The following is a 19,007-nucleotide window of genomic DNA, read 5'->3' on the forward strand; positions in this document are numbered from 1 at the left end:
TACCTTGGCCTTGGCCTCCGCGATGGACGACTCCAGCTCCCGCGAGATCATCTTCCCTCTGGAACCAACACCAGCAATGTTGTTGACGTCACATGACACATGTTTTCCCATCCTCGCCGCATGCAGTGTGCGACCTGCTAGCCTTACTTAGCTTACTGCTATCAAAATGTGCAAACGGCAATTTTGTAATGTAAAAAATATATACATTGTGACACACCTATTAACCATCGTCTGAGACTCTTATAGGAAACGCATGGACACGTGTCAACAAAGCAATGGGACACACACACACACGCCCACACACACGCCCACACACACACCCACACACACACACACACGCCCACACAGGAAAACGTGGGCACGAAGAGCAGCAGGTGAGCAAACATTCCCCTTTTGTTCTTTTGTGCTTCCACGTTGACCCCGGACAAACAGCCCCTCTGGGCTGGGGTACCTTTCATCACACGGCACCACCTGCACGCTGTCGCTGCCCATCCCCAGCACGGCCGCCGCCTTCCTGACGGAGTAGTGGCTCTGACAAGGCAAACAGGGTCAGCGCTCAGTCAACATCACTCGGTGTCTGTCACGGAGGAAGGATGCTTTCGACAGAGACTAAACTACCACTGCTTCAATGGTCAATAATGGACCCCTGGCAATGTCCTCTAGACATGCATCCAACATGTGTACATTCATATTAATACAGTATATCGAATGTATTTAACGGACAGAGTATGGCTCTATCAGTAGCAGAGATAGGAGGGGGCGTGGCTCTGTCAGTAGCAGAGATAGGAGGGGGCGTGGCTCTATCAGTAGCAGAGATAGAGGGGGCGTGGCTCTATCAGGAGCAGAGATAGAGGGGGCGTGGCTCTATCAGTAGCAGAGATAGGAGGGGGTGTGGCTCTATCAGTAGCAGAGATAGGAGGGGGCGTGGCTCTATCAGGAGCAGAGATAGGAGGGGGCGTGGCTCTATCAGTAGCAGAGATAGAGGGGGCGTGGCTCTATCAGGAGCAGAGATAGGAGGGGGCGTGGCTCTGTCTGTAGCAGAGATAGGAGGGGGCGTGGCTCTGTCAGGGGGAGAGATAGGAGGGCGTGGCTCTGTCAGTAGCAGAGATAGGAGGGGGCGTGGCTCTATCAGTAGCAGAGATAGGAGGGGGCGTGGCTCTATCAGTAGCAGAGATAGGAGGGGGCGTGGCTCTGTCAGGGGGAAAGATAGGAGGGGGCGTGGCTCTATCAGTAGCAGAGATAGGAGGGGGCGTGGCTCTGTCAGTAGCAGAGATAGGAGGGGGCGTGGCTCTGTCAGTGGGAGGGATATGAGGGGGCGTGGCTCTGTCAGTGGGAGGGATAGGAGGGGGCGTGGCTCTGTCAGTGGGAGGGATAGGAGGGGGCGTGGCACTGTCAGTGGGAGGGACAGGAGGGGGCGTGGCTCTGTCAGTGGGAGAGATAGGAGGGGGCGTGGCTCTGTCAGTGGGAGGGACAGGAGGGGGCGTGGCTCTGTCTGATGGTCTTCATAGCAGAGGCGGTACGAGACAGTAACAGGCAGACGTTGACATTAAAAGGTTTGATTATAATAGGGTTAGCAGTATAATAGGGTTAGCAGTAGGGCTGGGCGATAACTCGATTCCGATTATTAATCGCGATAAATCTCACGTCGATTACAACGAAAAGCATTAGACATTGACATAAATGCTCGATATGAAAAAAAAAAGATTTTTTTAATTCATAAACATTTCTGATATGGATTTACCTGACAGCCAATGCGGCAGAAATAAACAAAATAGTCAGATCGCAGTTTTGCGGTTAATGCCTAAGTACACGCCCATTCCCTGTTGCATGTTTGAGCTTCCGTTACACACACACACACACGCACGCACGCACGCACGCACGCACGCACGCACGCACGCACGCACGCACGCACGCACGCACGCACGCACGCACGCACGCACGCACGCACACACACACACACACACACACACACACACACACACACACACACACACACACACACACATACACACACACACAGCCTATCAACAACAATGAAAATAAGAGAAAAAAAAGATATATATATATATATTTTTTTTTAATCGTGATTAATATCGATATCGATCGATATCGAAAAAATTGTCGTGATAATATGTTTTGCAATATCGCCCAGCCCTAGTTAGCAGTATAATAGGCAGCTGTTGTGTTCAACGTGAACAAAACGTGCGCCTGGGGCTGCAGTCCTCGCTCTCATTCTTCACAGACGTCAAAGGGCCGGGCGGCAGTGCCTAAAGCAACACAGGAGTGAATGGGGTGAATGGGGAGGCGGCTGCTCACATGCTCAGAGGTGAAGAGTGCCAAACGTGGGAGAGCGCACATCCCTTTGGTCTTGACTTCTGGGTAGAAGTCATACCTGGCCACCAGTATGCTGTAGAGGTTAGACAACGCTCCGCCTGCAAACAAGACCCTCTACAAATAAAACCCAGGCATATGGATGAACGTATAAGCATTAATAGGACAACGTTTTGCACAAGTATGCATTTACCATCAGTATCAACAAAGCTATAACTTGCTTTTTTAAACTTTATGCTCTCTTGAAGGCCAGTAAGTGGATGGGATTTTTTCTTACCTGGGCAGAAGATACCATCTCCCTCTTCCTCGCACCATCCCACAATGCTTTGCATCTTCTTCAGTAGAACCTCCTCCATGAGCAGGAAGACTGGAGACACCTCGTATGTAAACCTGAGGGATCCACAGGGGGCGACGCTGAGACGCTGAGACCCTTCTGCCCTCTGCAGCTCGACAGCCATTCACTGTGTGTGTGTGTGTGTGTGTGTGTGTGTGTGTGTGTGTGTGTGTGTGTGTGTGTGTGTGTGTGTGTGTGTGTGTGTGTGTGTGTGTGTGTGTGTGTGTGTGTGTGTGTGTGTGTGTGCAACCCGGTATCACGCCAAGGCGTAAAATAGATACGTTTGTCCACATCGCAAGGCGTGTTCAGGGTCACGCTTTGCCTGACCAAAGCGTCACCCTGAACACGCGTCCTTCTCCATTCGAAATGAATGGGGGAATAGCACCAACAGGGGGCGATACGTTCTCCTAGCATTTGGTGAAATTGTTACGCAGCCATATTAATCGTTATTATCTGAATGGGAAATGCAATATTTTAGGACAGATACACCATTAAACGTGTTTCTAATGACATTTATAGCGAGAAATGTACATTTTCCTCGCATAATCTTCTGTCAGTGAATGTGTATGATCTTTATTATCTGAATGGGAAATGCAATATTTTAGGATCGATTCACCGTTAAACGTTTTTCTAATAACATTTCTAGCGAGAAATATACTTTTTACTTGCATAATCTTCGGTCAGTGATTGTGTCTGATCTTTGGTTTTATAGTTATTAGGAAGATTTAATCGGCTCGCTCGCATGTTTCAACGACGTCAGGTTGCTAGGAACGCTGCTTTCGCTAAACTAGCAGCTCACGTGTTTCCTGCGTTTGTGTTATTAAACCGTTACTTTATGTAACTTTTAATGATATTGTAATAACCACAGGCGAGGTATTGAGCTGAGTAAGCTTGATAGCAGGTTTATTGGATTCCACAATCGGACAGGCAGGCACAGCTCCACCGGAAAACTACAACAACCAAAACTCCCGCCCGGAAGGAAACCCCCGGAACCCCCTCTCAGAAGGCCCGCCCCTTCCTCCCAAACCCTGTGACGTGAAACACGTTTATCTGAGAGCCAACCCAGTCGCCAAAAGCATACGTTGACAGTACGTTTTGGTGAACACTGGATCACGTCGCATTTCAACATAAAATAGCGTGTTAGCACACATACACACAAACGCACGCACGCACGCACACACACACACACACACAGGGCCGGCGCTGGCCGTTTCGGAGCCCTAGGCGACTCGAAATCAACTTGCGCCCTGGACAGGTCTTGCGGGCGGGGGGGGGGGGGGGGGGGCTACGCTGACGGTTTCGGGCCGCCCTGACGGTTTCGGGCCGCCCTGACAATTGCTCCCGCGCCCCCTCGCTTCTCCGTTCGCGTCGTATATTTTAATTGATATATTTTTTAATTAAGGGCGCCACCAGAGGGCGCCCCCAACGCATTTGTCGCCCTAGGCGGTCGCCTAGCTCGCCTATGCCGATCGCCGGCCCTGCACACACACACACACACACACACACACACACACACACACACACACACACACACACACACACACACACACACACACACACACACAATGCATTTCGCTGCTAAAACAAGAACTTGGGCTGCTTCTAGGACATTTACAATTTTTGGGTGGATTTTGAACGGTATGTGGGCAGGACGTTTTTTGCAGGCAGGACCTGGCAACCCTGAAATTGACGCCAGGGATCCTTGGCCATGCGTCACATATTTGACGAGTAGGGAGTGAGACTGTGTTGCAACTTTCTGATTAGCTCTTAATTGAGATCACCTGTCACACACCCCTGTATTTAAGGTGGACACAATGGGTTTGGTTTACTTTTCGCATCGGCCTGTGTCAATCGAGGTTGAGTTTGGTGAGGGTTGAAAGTTTTTGATCTAGATTGCAGATCACTATTGTCACTTTATACAAACTGAAAGTATGCGTGTTTGTTTTTGTGGGCATTTGATTGAACAGCCCAGACAAATATTGCTACCAACATGGCACTTCGAAACTGACCACCGCAGTGAGTAAAAGTTATTTTCCTTTATTAATTGTTGACGTTTTTGGGCTGTCTCCTCAGACACAAGCCATCAGTATCCCTGCTCTTTGCACCTTGACATGCATGTCGCCGCTGTTTGTTAACCTAGCTTTGCTGATTTGTATCTTGTGATGTGTGTGTGTTTTTCTTAACAGGTGTTAGATGACTGACAAGATCTATGGGGGGGCCCCCTTTGGGCCCCCCCATACCAACTTAGTCTTCAAATCTAGTGCCATGGGACTCCAGTGTCTTCAAAACATCCTCGGAATACATGTGTATGAATGGTCCACCGAAGGGTTGATCTGGAAGCCACCACGGTCCACGCAGTAATCTGCTGCGTGGGCCGTAGTGGCTTCCAGAGCCATCTTTCGGTCTTGGTCAGGATTTGTTACAGTTGCCCTTCAATGTAGCACGCTACGGGTTTCTGAAGAAGCCTGCTTTACGTAGCATTGGAGTACAAATATTGTGCAAAATGCTCATGTAATTGCACTAGCACTAGTAACCTGTAGATTAGCTTAGTTTAACGTCATTCCGTCCTGTCTCTGTCAAATGTGTGGCTTACTTTAAGTCCACAAGGCCCTCTGGTAAACCATGTTGGAACACCCCTGGACAATGTGATTAGTCACTGGGTGTGTGCTAAAGTTTTGTTCCATTTTTCACTAGTTGGTTAAGGTTTGGTAGAATTGTTTGGATGCTAGCGACGTGATGGCGTATGTACAAGAGCCTACCGTAGACTGTTGTTGACCGGGGAGAGGGGGGGGGGGGGAAGACACGTTAGTTGAGGGGGACGATGATGACACGATTGTAGGGGGGGGGGGGGGGGGGGGGGGACACACGTTTGTTGAGGGGGGGGGGGAGACACGTTTGTAGGGGGGGGGCACGCTCGACAACGAGAGTTGGTTTTTATTGAACGCTCGACAACGAGAGTTGGTTTTTATTGAACGAGACTTCAACACGGAACAGCTGCACGAAACGATGGTCACGTCACTCTCGGTGACGGTGTCGACAACAATGAACACACGAACAATGTTAATAGAACAACACATAACATCCCGAACCCATTAACCCCACTTAATCCTAACAACAAAACAAGTTAACAAAAGCCCCATTTGTCAACTGACAACCCCAATTCCCAGAATCCCCCGCGGCTCCGGAACACGGCGTAGCTTATATTAATCTTTATTATCTGAATGGGAAATGCAATATTTTAGGACAGATACACCATTAAACGCGTTTCTAATGGCATTTCTAGCGAGAAATGTACATTTTCCTTACATAATCTTCAATCAGTGAATGTGTATGATCTTTATTAATCTTTATTATCTGAATGGGAAATGCAATATTTTAGGACCGATTCGCCGTTAAACGTGTTTCTAATAACATTTCTAGCGAGAAATATACTCTTTACTTGCATAATCTTCAGTCAGTGACTGATCTTTAGTTTTATAGTTATTAGGATTTGATCGGCTCGCTCGCATGTTTCAACGACGTCAGGTTGTGCGCTGCTTTCGCTATAGCAGCTCATGTGCTTCCTGTGTTTGTGTTATTAAACTGTTACTTTATGTAACTTTTAATGATATCATCTTGTTAGAAACACGTATATCTGAGAGCCAACCCAGTCGCCAAAAGCATACGTTGACAGTGTACGTTTCGTGAACACTGGATTACGTCGCATTTCAACATAAAATAGCGTGTTATACACACACAGACACAGACACAGACACAGACACAGACACACACACAGACACACGCGCACACGGTGCATTTCGCTGCTAAAACAACAAAATATTCCCTCAAATATTATTACTAAAGAACCGTTTTCCAAAGAACGAAATGTAAACCAATGCATTCTGAATGGGAGTGTTTCTCCGATTTTTCCATGCTACACAGAACGAAATGTAAATATGCAAATAAAGACTTCATGGTCATAATAATTTAAATATCATTAATCTCCTGAGTGTGTTGGGTGGTATTCTATTTTTTTCAACGGGGCTGGTGCCGTCTCCTTTTGACCTTTTGACCCCAGACTTCTGGGGGAATAGCTGAATCAATTCATTAGTCAATCAGAAGCATGTAAATATCTTCCCGGTGGCGTAGGTGGACGAACAAGGTGTCCTTCAACATCTACGCTTCCAGGCGATTACAACGGTGCCACACATGAGCATATTCGAACATGTTTAATGGTAGTAATTAGCTGTCGAAATTGGAGGCCTTAATCAATAATGAGCAGCTATTGATTTGCTTCCCGATAAAAAATTGTGACAAATGACATGTTATTTAGCATCTACACGTTGAGATGAGTCCAATGACACCAAGCATGACACTCTAGCTAATGGTAACATGTATTTTACATGGTACACCTAGGTCTAGGACATGATCTCGGTGTAGCAAGAGGGCGAGCTTGATCTCATTGGACTCAGCTTAACGTGTAGATGCTAATTAACATGTAATTTGTCAAAAATCTCCATCGGGAAGCAAATCTATAGCTGGTCATTATTGATAAAGGCCTCCAAAATCGACAGCTAATTACTACCCCGAAACATATTCAAATATGATCATGTGTGGCACTGTTGCAATCGTCTCGAAACGTAGATGACAAAGGACACCTTGTTTGCTCTGTTGCACGACCGGGAAGATATTTTCATACTTCTAATGGATTGATTCATATTTTAAGGTTCTCGGAGTGAGACTTTAAGCGGCTGCAGCAGAAGTGTTGAGACGAAAGATGATATCAAGACATTAATAGAATATTCCCATTCACATTATGATTCTTCGTCATAACATCCGACCAAACATCCTTTACATTCACCGAGCGAAGATTATGAAAGTCCAGGCCCCCCCTTCCTGCACTCGGGGTCCGACCGGGCCAAGTTTCGGTGCGGGGGTCCCAGTTAGGCCCTAGAATATGGTATTCAAATTTCAGGGCGGTAGGACCTTCCTATCTCAAAAACTGTTTTTCCACCACATTCTGAACCATTAGGTCTCGCAGGCAACACTTCTGAGGGGCTTTGTCCAAATGACACTCCATTTGGGAAAACTTTTTTTCTCTATGGGCTAGAACTACAAATCTTGGATATGTCGTTCTCGGGGCCCCGGGAAATGTGTGTAAACATTTTAGCATCACTAGCTATCTCGAAAAGGCCGGAAAAGGGGTGTGACCTCCAACAGTACAATCAATGTACATAAGACAGAGGTTAGTTTCTAGGCCCCATTTTTTGCGGGATGGAGGTGTACATTTGTGGCTTAATGTGTGTAGACACAGCTGGCCTGTGGCCACGTCTTTGAAGTCTGGGGTCAAAAGGTCAAAAGGAGCCGGCACCACGCCGCTTATGAGATAACAAAAAGTGAATCTGTATTTCTCTCATAACATTTTGTCATTATTGAAGAGAGGCCTGATTCTCAGATATGCATGTTGGACTGTTAGGGTACAGGTCTGGGAATCTTGCAAGCGAGCCGCTGGGTGCAGGTGCAACGAGATGGAGCACTTGCTGAGTCATTTCCTGTAGGGCTGGAGCCACAGGTTGAAGCGTATGCGTCCTTTGAAACCCCCTTTGATATATAAGAGACCCCAAGGTACAGTTTACTTAAATGTTCTCGCCTCAGTCACCTATTGCATCACTTCCTTTAGGGCTTCGGCCTCCTAATTGATCATTATAGTATAATTGAATGCCCTCTTTCATATATATGATACCTCCACCACTGGGACGTGGCAAAAATTCTCCAAATCCATATGGGGAGGGGGGGGGCTGATGCTTGTGGACATTAGGGGTGTACACTAGACATAAATAGGAAGCAAACTCAGGAGAAGGAATGACCTCTCACAAATATGTATTTAATAAATTCTTTCAAATAACCCTGCCTCGTTAAATCATTGAGCTTGGTGTTTTACTTTCAAAAATAGGTTATAGAAGAAGTCTATACTGCAGAAAATAAAAACATCCAAGCTGCCTTTTAAGGATACCTTGGAATATCTGTCTATTTTTTAACCATCGGACCCTAGTTGATGACAAAAACAACACAATTTACGGCAGCTCCTTTGCCGCGTGGTTTTTAGAGCCATGTAAGGATTAGAGGGGCTGGTCGATAGCAACCACCATAGCAACCATGACGGTCAAGTGACTGGATGCAACCCCGTTGAAAAAAATAGAATACCACCCTACACACTGAGGAGCATAATGATATTTAAATTATTATGACCATGAAGTCTTTATTTGCATGGGTTTACATTTCGTTCTGTGTAGCATGGAAAAATCGGAGAAAAACTCCCATTCAGAATGCATTGGTTTACATTTCGTTCTTTGGAGCACAGTTATTTTTATTTATTTATTTTCAGTTTTTGTGGAGGTGCTTCAAAGATGCTAATTTTTCTGCAAAAATCCAATGGAAAAACCCGTTGGCTTTTTGTCAAGGGAAACCCAGGTCGACGCTCACTTCCGGGTTGGCCAACATACGTCATCCCTCCACCACTATATACTGTAAACACACATGTTCAAGTTGAATGATAATGCATGAATCTATTCATGCTATTCATGACAATTATTTTGGCCATGGTGGATCCAGATCTGTTCCGGAGCATTTCTGCACCTCGGGCAACAGCGCAGGGTTGCCAGGTCCTGCCTGCAAAAAACGTCCTGCCCACATACCGTTCAAAATCCACCCAAAATGTCCTAGAAGCAGCCCAAGTTGTTGTTTTAGCAGCGAAATACATTGTGTGTGTGTGTGTGTGTGTGTGTGTGTGTGTGTGTGTGCTAACACGCTATTTTATGTTGAAATGCGACGTAATCCAGTGTTCACGAAAACGTACACTGTCAACGTATGCTTTTGGCGACTGGGTTGGCTCTCAGATAAACGTGTTTCACGTGACGTCACAGGGTTTGGGAGGAAGGGGCGGGCCTTCTGAGGGGGTTCCGGGGGTTTCCTTCCGGGCGGGAGTTTTGGTTGTTGTAGTTTTCCGGTGGAGCTGTGCCTGCCTGTCCGATTGTGGAATCCAATAAACCTGCTATCAAGCTTACTCAGCTCAATACCTCGCCTGTGGTTATTACAATATCATTAAAAGTTACATAAAGTAACGGTTTAATAACACAAACGCAGGAAACACGTGAGCTGCTAGTTTAGCGAAAGCAGCGTTCCTAGCAACCTGACTTCGTTGAAACATGCGAGCGAGCCGATTAAATCTTCCTAATAAAACTAAAGATCAGACACAATCACTGACTGAAGATTATGCGAGGAAAATGTACATTTCTCGCTAGAAATGTCATTAGAAACACGTTTAATGGTGTATCTGTCCTAAAATATTGCATTTCCCATTCAGATAATAACGATTAATATGGCTACGTAACAATTTCACCAAATGCTAGGAGAACGTATCGCCCCCTGTTGGTGCTATTCCCCCATTCATTTCGAATGGAGAAGGACGCGTGTTCAGGGTGACGCTTTGGTCAGGCAAAGCATGACCCTGAACAGACAAGCCCATAAGGCGAAGCCTAGACGGCGTAGCCTACATGAAATAGAACACGCCTTGCAATGTGGACAAACGTATCTATTTTACGCCTTGGCGTGATACCGGGTTTGCGTGTGTGTGTGTGTGTGTGTGTGTGTGTGTGTGTGTGTGTGTGTGTGTGTGTGTGTGTGTGTGTGTGAGTGTGTGATAACTGCAAAGTGTTTGTGTTGTTGTGTGAGACATAATGGGCTCTTTATTAATATTTGGATGCTATGGTGATGTAGTATTGGTCATTCCAAATAAATGAATCGTGTGTGTGTGTGTGTGTGTGTGTGTGTGTCTGTGTGATGTCACAGCTAGGTATTTCTCTTACATGTTGGTGTTGGCTGTGGAGGTCAGCCACTGGCCTGCGAGGCCGACCAGGTCCAAACCCGAGGAGAGCTGGTTGAAGAAGCGAGGGTGACCTACCAGGGTCAAAGGTCACGTTTGTTCTTGATGCTCGAGATTCTAGAGAGAAGGCGTCGAGGAAGGGGCCTGTCCTCAGGGCCTTCACTGAAGAGGGTCCTTTTTTCCATTGTCCACCCAGCCTTCAAGTAGCGTGTGTGTAGCCCAGTCTGTACCAATTGTACTCTTTTAAATCCTTTTTATTTAACTACCTACTTGAGTAAAAGTAAAATGACAACATTTTGTCGCACAAAAAATAAACACTGTTACATTTACTTTGGTAGTGTTCATTTCTTACTTTACAAACCCAACCCTCACCCGCCCCCCCCCCCCCTCACACACACACACACACACACACCGGTTTTCACGCCGTACTTGAGCGTGTCCCTACAGTCCACCAGGATCTGCTCCAGGGGTTCTGGGTGGTCTGGCAGGTCCAGGCTGAACCCCTCCAAGCCTTCCTTCAGCTGGTGGGGGTGGTGGAAGTCAAGGATCTGAAATACCAAGAGTCAACATCAGCTTTGCAGACAGCTGGACACGCATAAACAACGATGAGTGACACTGCACAGCCACAACAACGCATGGACTAGAGCTACCGAAGCACTACTGTGTCCTGTTCCAGTCTTGTGATAAAAAGTCATGTCACAACATGTAACAGCATGTACTTGTTTTTCAGGGGAAAGGAATGTTACTACACAGCTCAGGAGTTAAGGCGGAAGAGTGAGTTCGACACTAGTGTGTGGTTAGAACGGTTCCTATAGTCTCACACCTGGAAGACTTTTTCAAATAATCCTGTGGTTGGAGGCGGGGACCTGTGAGCCTGTCTTGGTGAGCACAAACTCAGCCAGCAGTAATGAACTGAAAATAAATGATTTAAAAGTTTCAAATCAACACTTATATATCGGCCCCTGTAGAAATACTCTTATTAAAATCCCCTTCTGAAAGCTTCATCCACTTGCTAATCCGTTTTGTTCAGTAGAGGGGTTAGGTGGGACTCCAGCCCTGGGAGTCTTTGGTTTCCAGCCCAGACTCTCGCAAAAACATATGCCGTAAATGCTGTTACATGTTGTTACATTTTTAAGTACCTGCGTCATTACATTGTAAGAATGACACCTATGTAAAATCTGTCACATAAATGATAAGATCGTACAGAGCAAGTTTGTGAAAGTTAAAAAGAAATCTGTCGGAAACTGGAATAGTTGCAAAACCTTGGAGCTCCTCTCGTTGGACTTGAAGATGTAATCCATGAGGATATTGACCAGTTCCTGGAAGAATTTGCAAGTAAGGCTTTCTCCCCCCGCTGTTGGCAACAGATCTGTGACAGGTACAGACACTTAGGGGATTAAAATCATCGGTGCATGAGAGCATGCTGTGGTAGTCACTGGGACGAGGATTAACAGCCTCAGTCATGTTGGCCCTTTTCAGGACAGCTACATAATAGTTTCTTAAGTGGACATTGAGAAAAACATCCATAAAGCAAATATAATAGTCTAACACCTAGGCCTATAAACAGTGATATCATACCAAACTTAATGCTGGCCAAACGTGGGTTAAACATAACTTATTTTTGACGTAACTACATTGTGTCCCTCATAGATAAGCTGGGCCGAGACCGGTGTCGTTCCCTGTCTCACCCTTGCTGTATACTCGACTGAGGTCCGTGTGCGGGTTCTCCCCCGCCCCTGGTGGCTCCAGGCCTCCCTTCTGGCCGGATGATGGCTTATTGCTGCCGCTCATGATCCTGTCTTCTTTATCCTCCACCCTTATCTCACCTTTAGAGACCAGAGAGGAATAATCTTGATAAACAATGGTGACGTGGTTGACAAAGTTATACAATGAAATGCAAATCAAATGCAGAGAATATATATAATAATTGAAAATAGATCAATTTGATTTATTTGCAAATTCTTAACAGCAATTACATTCAGAGAAACTGTATTCTGAGATCAGGTGTTTGGATTTGTTAAGTGGTGATAAAGAAATTGAAAGGGTTTGGTTTGTTTTAATCTATTTAATGAAGCGTGCAGATCGTTCCACATGTTGTGAGCACAAATACAGAAGAGAACTTTTCCCTGACTGGCGGGACATGGAGGGATTCTAGATAGTGAGTGGGATACAAGACTGTCTCCCTGTCAACACTGATGACAAGCGGGATGTAGAAAGTAACTAATACCGTACTGTGCGTGGGTTACAAGCTGGACTTATTATTACATTTTTAAACAATTTGTACCAAATCATGTACTAAATCAACCTCTGATCAGTTTTCTCTTGAATGTTCCACTTATTCAACAATTATATTCCATATGTGTGTTTGTGCGCACAGGTGCAACCCAACAGGCCCCAAACTGACTTGGCAGCAACTAAAAATGATATATAAATGTAGTTCAAACAGGTAAGGTATAATTTAAGGACAAGCAATTGTGATGTTGTTTAGCCTGCCCTCATTAAACAGCATTTAGTGGCTGCATTCAACATGTGATAGATATGTAAGGAATAATCACCGAGAGGCCGGGCAATAAACAGTTTGATATGCCCGGCTCGTGGACGGCTTACCGCCCGAGACGAAGTCGAGGGCGGTAACCTTCCGCGAGCCGGGCATATCAAACTGTTTATTGCCCTGCCTTGAGGTGATTATTCCGTTTATTCTACTTCGCGCCGGCCAACATAATAAAACAATTTATATACTTTAATAATTAGCCTTTTTCTTATTCGTATTGCATGCTTATTAAATGTATGCTCTGTTTAATTCCATCTCCCTCGAAAAGTAGTTCCCTTTAGAACTACGGTGAATAACGTTAGCTCAACTGTAGGTAACGCGTTTCTATAGAATTAGCAACCACACAAGGCTGGATCTGATCTCACTAGTTTAACAACGTAGTTGTTAGATTCGTATCAAGTAAGCTTTAATGACGATCGATCAAACATGCACTCCTTGGTTTATTTTTACAACGGACCTCATGTTTGAAATGTATGTGATAGAAAACGATACAAGCGGCGTATTGATCTACTGTGCTCAGTCAGCAGCAAGTAGAACCGACAAGTCAGCGGGCAATATGCCGGATTAATGCACCCCTCCCAGCCAATCAGAATCGAGCATTCTTAAATGAAGCAGAATACATTTAAGTAATTAGGGAAATCTGCTAAACAAAGAAAAATCCCAACACTGCCAGTATTAAATATTGTCTATATGAAAGCAACACCTAAATGCCTTTTATACATACAAGTCTCCAAATTTGTGTTTTCTGGTTATCTTCAAATTTGACCTCCATTATAGCCAACAGAAAAAAGGCAGAGGCACGCAAAACAGGTGGCGGTCCACCACCACCACCTCTCACAGAGGCTGAAGAGATGGCATCTCTGGGGGGAGCTCATCGGACCCAGCCACGCCCCAGGACACAGGGGCCTACATAAGAGGTAAGTTATTCAAATGAATGGCATGTACATTAATCCTTTTTCTAGTGTTCAGTAATGGCCATCCATTCATCTTAGAAACCACTTGCCACACTGATTTTTTTTCTTGTAGCAGTAGGCTACAGTTCTTTGTAATTGGCTGCTGTTGCTTTTAGATATCAATCTATTTTAAGGTGACTCAGTTTGAATTTTTTTGATGGGACCTGCACACTATTGTAAAAAAAAAAAAAGTTATTAGGTGGGGCACTTTTCTGGGTAATCAACTGTCTAATCTTTATCTTCTACCAGTTACTGATGATGGTGTAATCTGTCTCGTGGAGCCTTCTGCCATAACACGCCTCCATGCAGTTGTAAGTACTCTTAATATTCCACAGATTTGTCATAATGGGTAGAATATAACACAAACATTCTGTTTCATTACCGGATGATGATAAAGACACCTTATCAGCTACCACAGAGAGGGAAGTAATAACTTTGGTTTCAGTTAATTGTTTCACAATACAACTTGTAACTTCTTTCTCTCTTACAGAGCAATGCCGGAAGTTACAATGAGGAAGAAGGTCCATCAACCTCCACAGCACAGCTTACCTCAGTAAGATGTTGTTCAGCGTTGACCCACAACTTACAATGACACTAAGTAGACATGGCACTGTGAAATTCAACGTCATTTATGTTCCTATAGCTCCCTGTGAAACAACTTTACAAAGTATATTTAGAATCCCAAATAAACAAATCACACCTAGAAATGGAGCACATAAGGCTGCAGATCACCAAAACAGAAAAGGAAATACAACTGCTGGACCATCAGTTAAAGGTGGGTGACGTGCCCACAGGTGGATGTTTTTTAATTGTTTCAACAAAGGATTAACAACTGTACAACAAGCAAAACTAAATATGTTAATATATTACCTGGTAGCTTCAGGTATTCCATCGTGAGCAGTAGCAGTAGTTTACAGTTTTGTTGTATGTTTGTATAAAACAAATGAATTCTTCCCAAACAGTTTCTTCTCTTATTGTTATTGTTGTTGGGCAGTCACCTCTCATGAGCCAGTAAGACTTTTACTCTCTTCACTGTGGCATGGTCCTTTAAAGTGGTGTGGATGTTCTGCATGGGTACCAGGGAATGAGGGAGTGGTCTATTAAGGAGTGTGTGGGGGGGGGGGGGGGAGGCGTGGTGTGTGTTCATAGGGAGGGGGGAGAGGCACGGAGAAACCAAACCCAGAGGGTACAGCCCTAGTGCCTGGCACCATAGCATGTTTTGGATTGAGTCTCATTCTTCTCATGCATTCGACTCTACAGCAATAACCAGCAGTCCACAAATACAGACTCAATCCAAAATGAATTGAATCAAAACAAAAAACAAATGATTTTTTATTTATGTTTGCCTTAAAATATCGTTTCTCTGCTGTGCAGTTATAGCTTTATAACTACATTTTTTTCTGTTCGACTTAAGGATAAATCAGTTCGCCACTAAAGCAGAAGACACAATGTGGCAACCCAGCGACGCGGACGGACGCCGGAGAGCCAGCGCACCCAGGCACCGCGCACCCGCCTCCCCAAACCCGACCATCGCGGACCGCCGAGGGCCCGCCCCTCCGACCCAGAGAGAGGAGTGGAGGTGCTACACGTGCGGCCAGACGGGCCACCTGGCCCGCCATTGTCCCGGAGCAGGGGACGTATCCATGCCCACGGCCAGTCCGTCCGACAGGAGAGGGGGGGCCTGCCTCCGCACCACCTGCTGGTCCCACGAGAGGACCGACACCCCCAGCCTACCGGTACGCGTGGGGGGGCACGACACCCACGCCCTGCTCGACTCAGGGAGCGTGGTTACGCTGGTCAGACCCGGCCTGGCGGACGGGGCCTCCGGGCGGAGGATCGACGTAGGCTGCATCCACGGGCAGACCGAGTCCTACAGCACGAGGCAGATCACCGTTCAGAGCAGGCCCCTCCGCCAGACAAGGAGGAGACTCCGCCCCTCATAGACTTCTCCGACTACCCCCTGGCCGACGGGGTAGGTCCCGACAAGGGAGGACAGTTCGCCATCGCCCAGCTGGAGGACGACGCCCTCCGCCACGCCTGGGGACACGTCCATGTCCATGAAGGCCTCTCGCGGGACTCGGTGAGTGACCGGCAGTACCCACACTTCAGCACCAGGGGGGAGTTACTATACCGGGTGGTATAGAGAGGGGGTAAGGAGGTAGAACAGCTGGTCGTTCCAAGGCCGTACGTAAGCAAAGTCCTCTATATGGCCCACACACGCCTACTGGGGGCTCACCTGGGGGTGGACAAGACGAGGGACAGAATCCTGAACCGGTTTTACTGGCCGGGGGGTAAAACGGAACGTAGAGGATTGCTGCCGGGCGTGCCCCGAGTGCCAACGCACCGCCCCGAGACCCAATGTACGGAACCCCCTCATCCCGATGCCGCTGATAGAAGTCCCGTTCGACCGGCTGGGTCTAGACATCATAGGTCCCCTCCCCAAGACTAGCCGAGGCCAGCGCTACGTGTCAGTTATGGTGGATTACGCCACACGCTACCCGGAGGCAGTTCCTCTCCGTGCCGCCACAGCCAAGGCGGTGGCGAGGGAGCTAATGGTCTTATTCAGCCGGGTGGGGATCGTCCGGGAGATCCTGATGGATCAGGGGTCCTGTTTTATGTCCCGGGTGTTGAAAGGCCTCACCAGTCTGTTACAGATCCGCCACCTCCGGACCTCCGTCTACCACCCCCAGACCGACGGGTTGGTGGAGAGGTTTAACAAAACCCTGAAGTCCATGCTCAAGAAGGTCATGGAAGCAGATGGGAAGAACTGGGACCAGCTGCTTCCGCATGTCCGCCTCCACTGGGATTCTCGCCCTTCGAGCTCCTCTATGGCCGGCGACCAAGAGGGCTGCTCGACATCGCCCGCGACGCCTGGGAGAGCCAACAGTCCCCCCACCGCACCGTCATCGAGCACGTGGAGCAGATGCGGGGCCGGATGGCGCAGATCTGGCCCGTGGTCCGGGAGCACCTCGGACGGGCCCAGCAAGCCCAAGCCCGGGTGTGCAACCGAGGGGCCCAGCTCCACACCTTCAACCCGGGGGACCAGGTGCTGGTCCTCGTCCCGACCGCCGAGTGTAAGTTCCTGGCCAAATGGCAAGGTCCCTACGACGTCATCGACCTGGTCGGCGACGTCAACTACCGGGTGTGGCAACCGGGGAGGCGCAAGACCATCCAGGTCTACCACATCAACCTGCTGAAGCAGTGGCATCCACCAACAGCCCCGCGAGAACCAGCCCTCCTGTCCCTGTCCCTGTCTGCACGACTACCCCTGCCCGAGGTACCAGTGGGGGAGCAGCTGAGCCCAAGCCAGACCCAGGACATGAAGGAAGTGGTCCTCCAGCACCTCGATGTCTTCTCGGAGCGGCCCGGGAGGACCGCGACCGTCGGCCATGACATCAGGACGGAACCGGGAGTCAGAGTCCGACTCCGGCCCTACTGCATTCCGGAGGCACGGCGGCCCGCCATCCGAGCGGAAGTCATCAGCATGCTACAGATGGGGGTCATCGAGGAGTCCCACAGCGCATGGTCCAGCCCGGTGGTCCTGGTCCCCAAACCGGATGGAACGTACCGCTTCTGCAACGACTTCCGGAAGCTGAATGAAGTGTCGGCCTTCGACGCCTACCCCATGCCCCGCATCGACGAACTGCTAGAGCGGCTGGGGCCGGCCCCGTTCATTACCACCCTGGACCTGACAAAAGGATACTGGCAGGTCCCTCTCACCCAGCGGGCCCGGGAGAAGACAGCCTTCGCCACCCCCGACGGGCTGTACCAGTACACGGTCCTCCCGTTCGGGGTGCACGGGGCGCCCGCGACCTTCCAGCGGATGATGGACCGGGTCCTACGGGCCCACAGGGAATACGCCGCCGCCTACATCGACGACATCGTCGTCCACAGCAGCACCTGGGACCTGCACCTACATCACCTCCGTGCCGTCCTGGGAGCGCACCGAGCCGCCGGCCTCACGGCCAACCCTAAGAAGTTCCGCCTGGGCCTCGAAGAGGCGTCCTACCTGGGCTACCGAGTGGGGAGGGGCAGCGTGAAACCGCAAGAGGAGAAGGTGAAGACCATCCGGACCTGGCCCCGCCCGAGGACGAAGAAGCAGGTGAAGTTATTCCTGGGACTCGTGGGGTATTACCAACGCTTCATCCCGGCGTTCGCGACACTGGCCAGCCCCCTCCACGAGTTGACGCGGAGGGCTCTGCCTGACCGGGTCGAGTGGACAGAGGAGGTCGAGGAGGCGTTCTCGTGCCTCCGACGGGCCCTCTGCACTGAGCCCCTCCTGATCACCCCGGACTTCAACCTCCCCTTCGTCGTCCACATCGACGCGTCCGAGGTGGGGCTGGGAGCGGTCTTATCCCAGGTCCGGTCGGGCGAGGAGCACCCGGTGACCTACATCAGCCGGAAACTCCTGGCCAGCGAGAAAGCCTACTCGACCGTGGAGAAGGAGGCGCTGGCAATAAAGTGGACCGTGGAGAAGGAGGCGCTGGCAATAAAGTGGACCGTGGAGAAGCTCCGCTACTACCTCCTCGGACGCACCTTCACCCTGGTCACAGACCACGCCCCCCTGAAGTGGATGGCCACGGCCAAGGATACCAACGCCCGGGTGACGCGCTGGTTCCTGGCTCTGCAGGATTACCACTTCCAGGTGGTCCACCGGCCCGGACACGCACATGCCAACGCAGACGCACTGTCCCGGAGGGACGCCTGCCTAGGCCTATGCCGGGGGGACCCCGACTTGCAGCTGAGGGTGGGGGTGTGTGGCAACCCCGATCCGACGGAGGAGTTCGAGCCCCGCCAGCGCCCTCTCCGCGGGCAGGTAGTCAGCGGAAGATATGTGCTGCTCGGCGCAGCGGCGCGGGAGCGTGCATCGAGCGCACCCGCGCAATCACGGAGATGCGGAGCACCCGGCGGAGGGAGACGGCGGAGGGCTCTTAAGGACCGCACGCGCACCAGTCAGGGGAATGCGGCCGAGTCGGA

At 48.8% G+C, this 19,007-nt stretch overlaps 1 protein-coding gene and 1 long non-coding RNA gene across 3 annotated transcripts in view; one reads left to right on the forward strand and one right to left on the reverse strand.

Annotated features, from left to right (window-relative positions):
- Positions 1–19,007, reverse strand: part of gad3 (glutamate decarboxylase 3) — a 44,719-nt gene that overhangs the window by 3,356 nt on the left and 22,356 nt on the right. Inside the window, exons 1-9 of one of the 2 annotated variants that reach the window (XM_060057913.1) lie at positions 14,901–15,116; positions 12,215–12,352; positions 11,789–11,895; positions 10,939–11,074; positions 10,510–10,600; positions 2,609–2,721; positions 2,317–2,432; positions 452–531; positions 4–58 (exon numbers count right to left, since the gene is read on the reverse strand). In XM_060057913.1, the coding sequence (XP_059913896.1) occupies positions 4–58; positions 452–531; positions 2,317–2,432; positions 2,609–2,721; positions 10,510–10,600; positions 10,939–11,074; positions 11,789–11,895; positions 12,215–12,352; positions 14,901–14,922 (858 nt within the window). In that variant the 5' untranslated portion in view covers positions 14,923–15,116. Of the gene's footprint in view, positions 1–3; positions 59–451; positions 532–2,316; positions 2,433–2,608; positions 2,722–10,509; positions 10,601–10,938; positions 11,075–11,788; positions 11,896–12,214; positions 12,353–14,900; positions 15,117–19,007 lie in introns of those variants that run through there. The other variant, XM_060057914.1, reaches the window with a different exon arrangement.
- On the forward strand, positions 12,840–14,806 carry LOC132462409 (uncharacterized). Its single transcript, XR_009526830.1, has 4 exons — positions 12,840–12,972; positions 13,855–13,994; positions 14,280–14,341; positions 14,521–14,806. It is a non-coding gene; the product is annotated as an uncharacterized LOC132462409 (long non-coding RNA).

This window comes from Gadus macrocephalus, chromosome 8, assembly GCF_031168955.1.
Source record: "Gadus macrocephalus chromosome 8, ASM3116895v1".
NCBI lineage: Eukaryota > Metazoa > Chordata > Actinopteri > Gadiformes > Gadidae > Gadus > Gadus macrocephalus.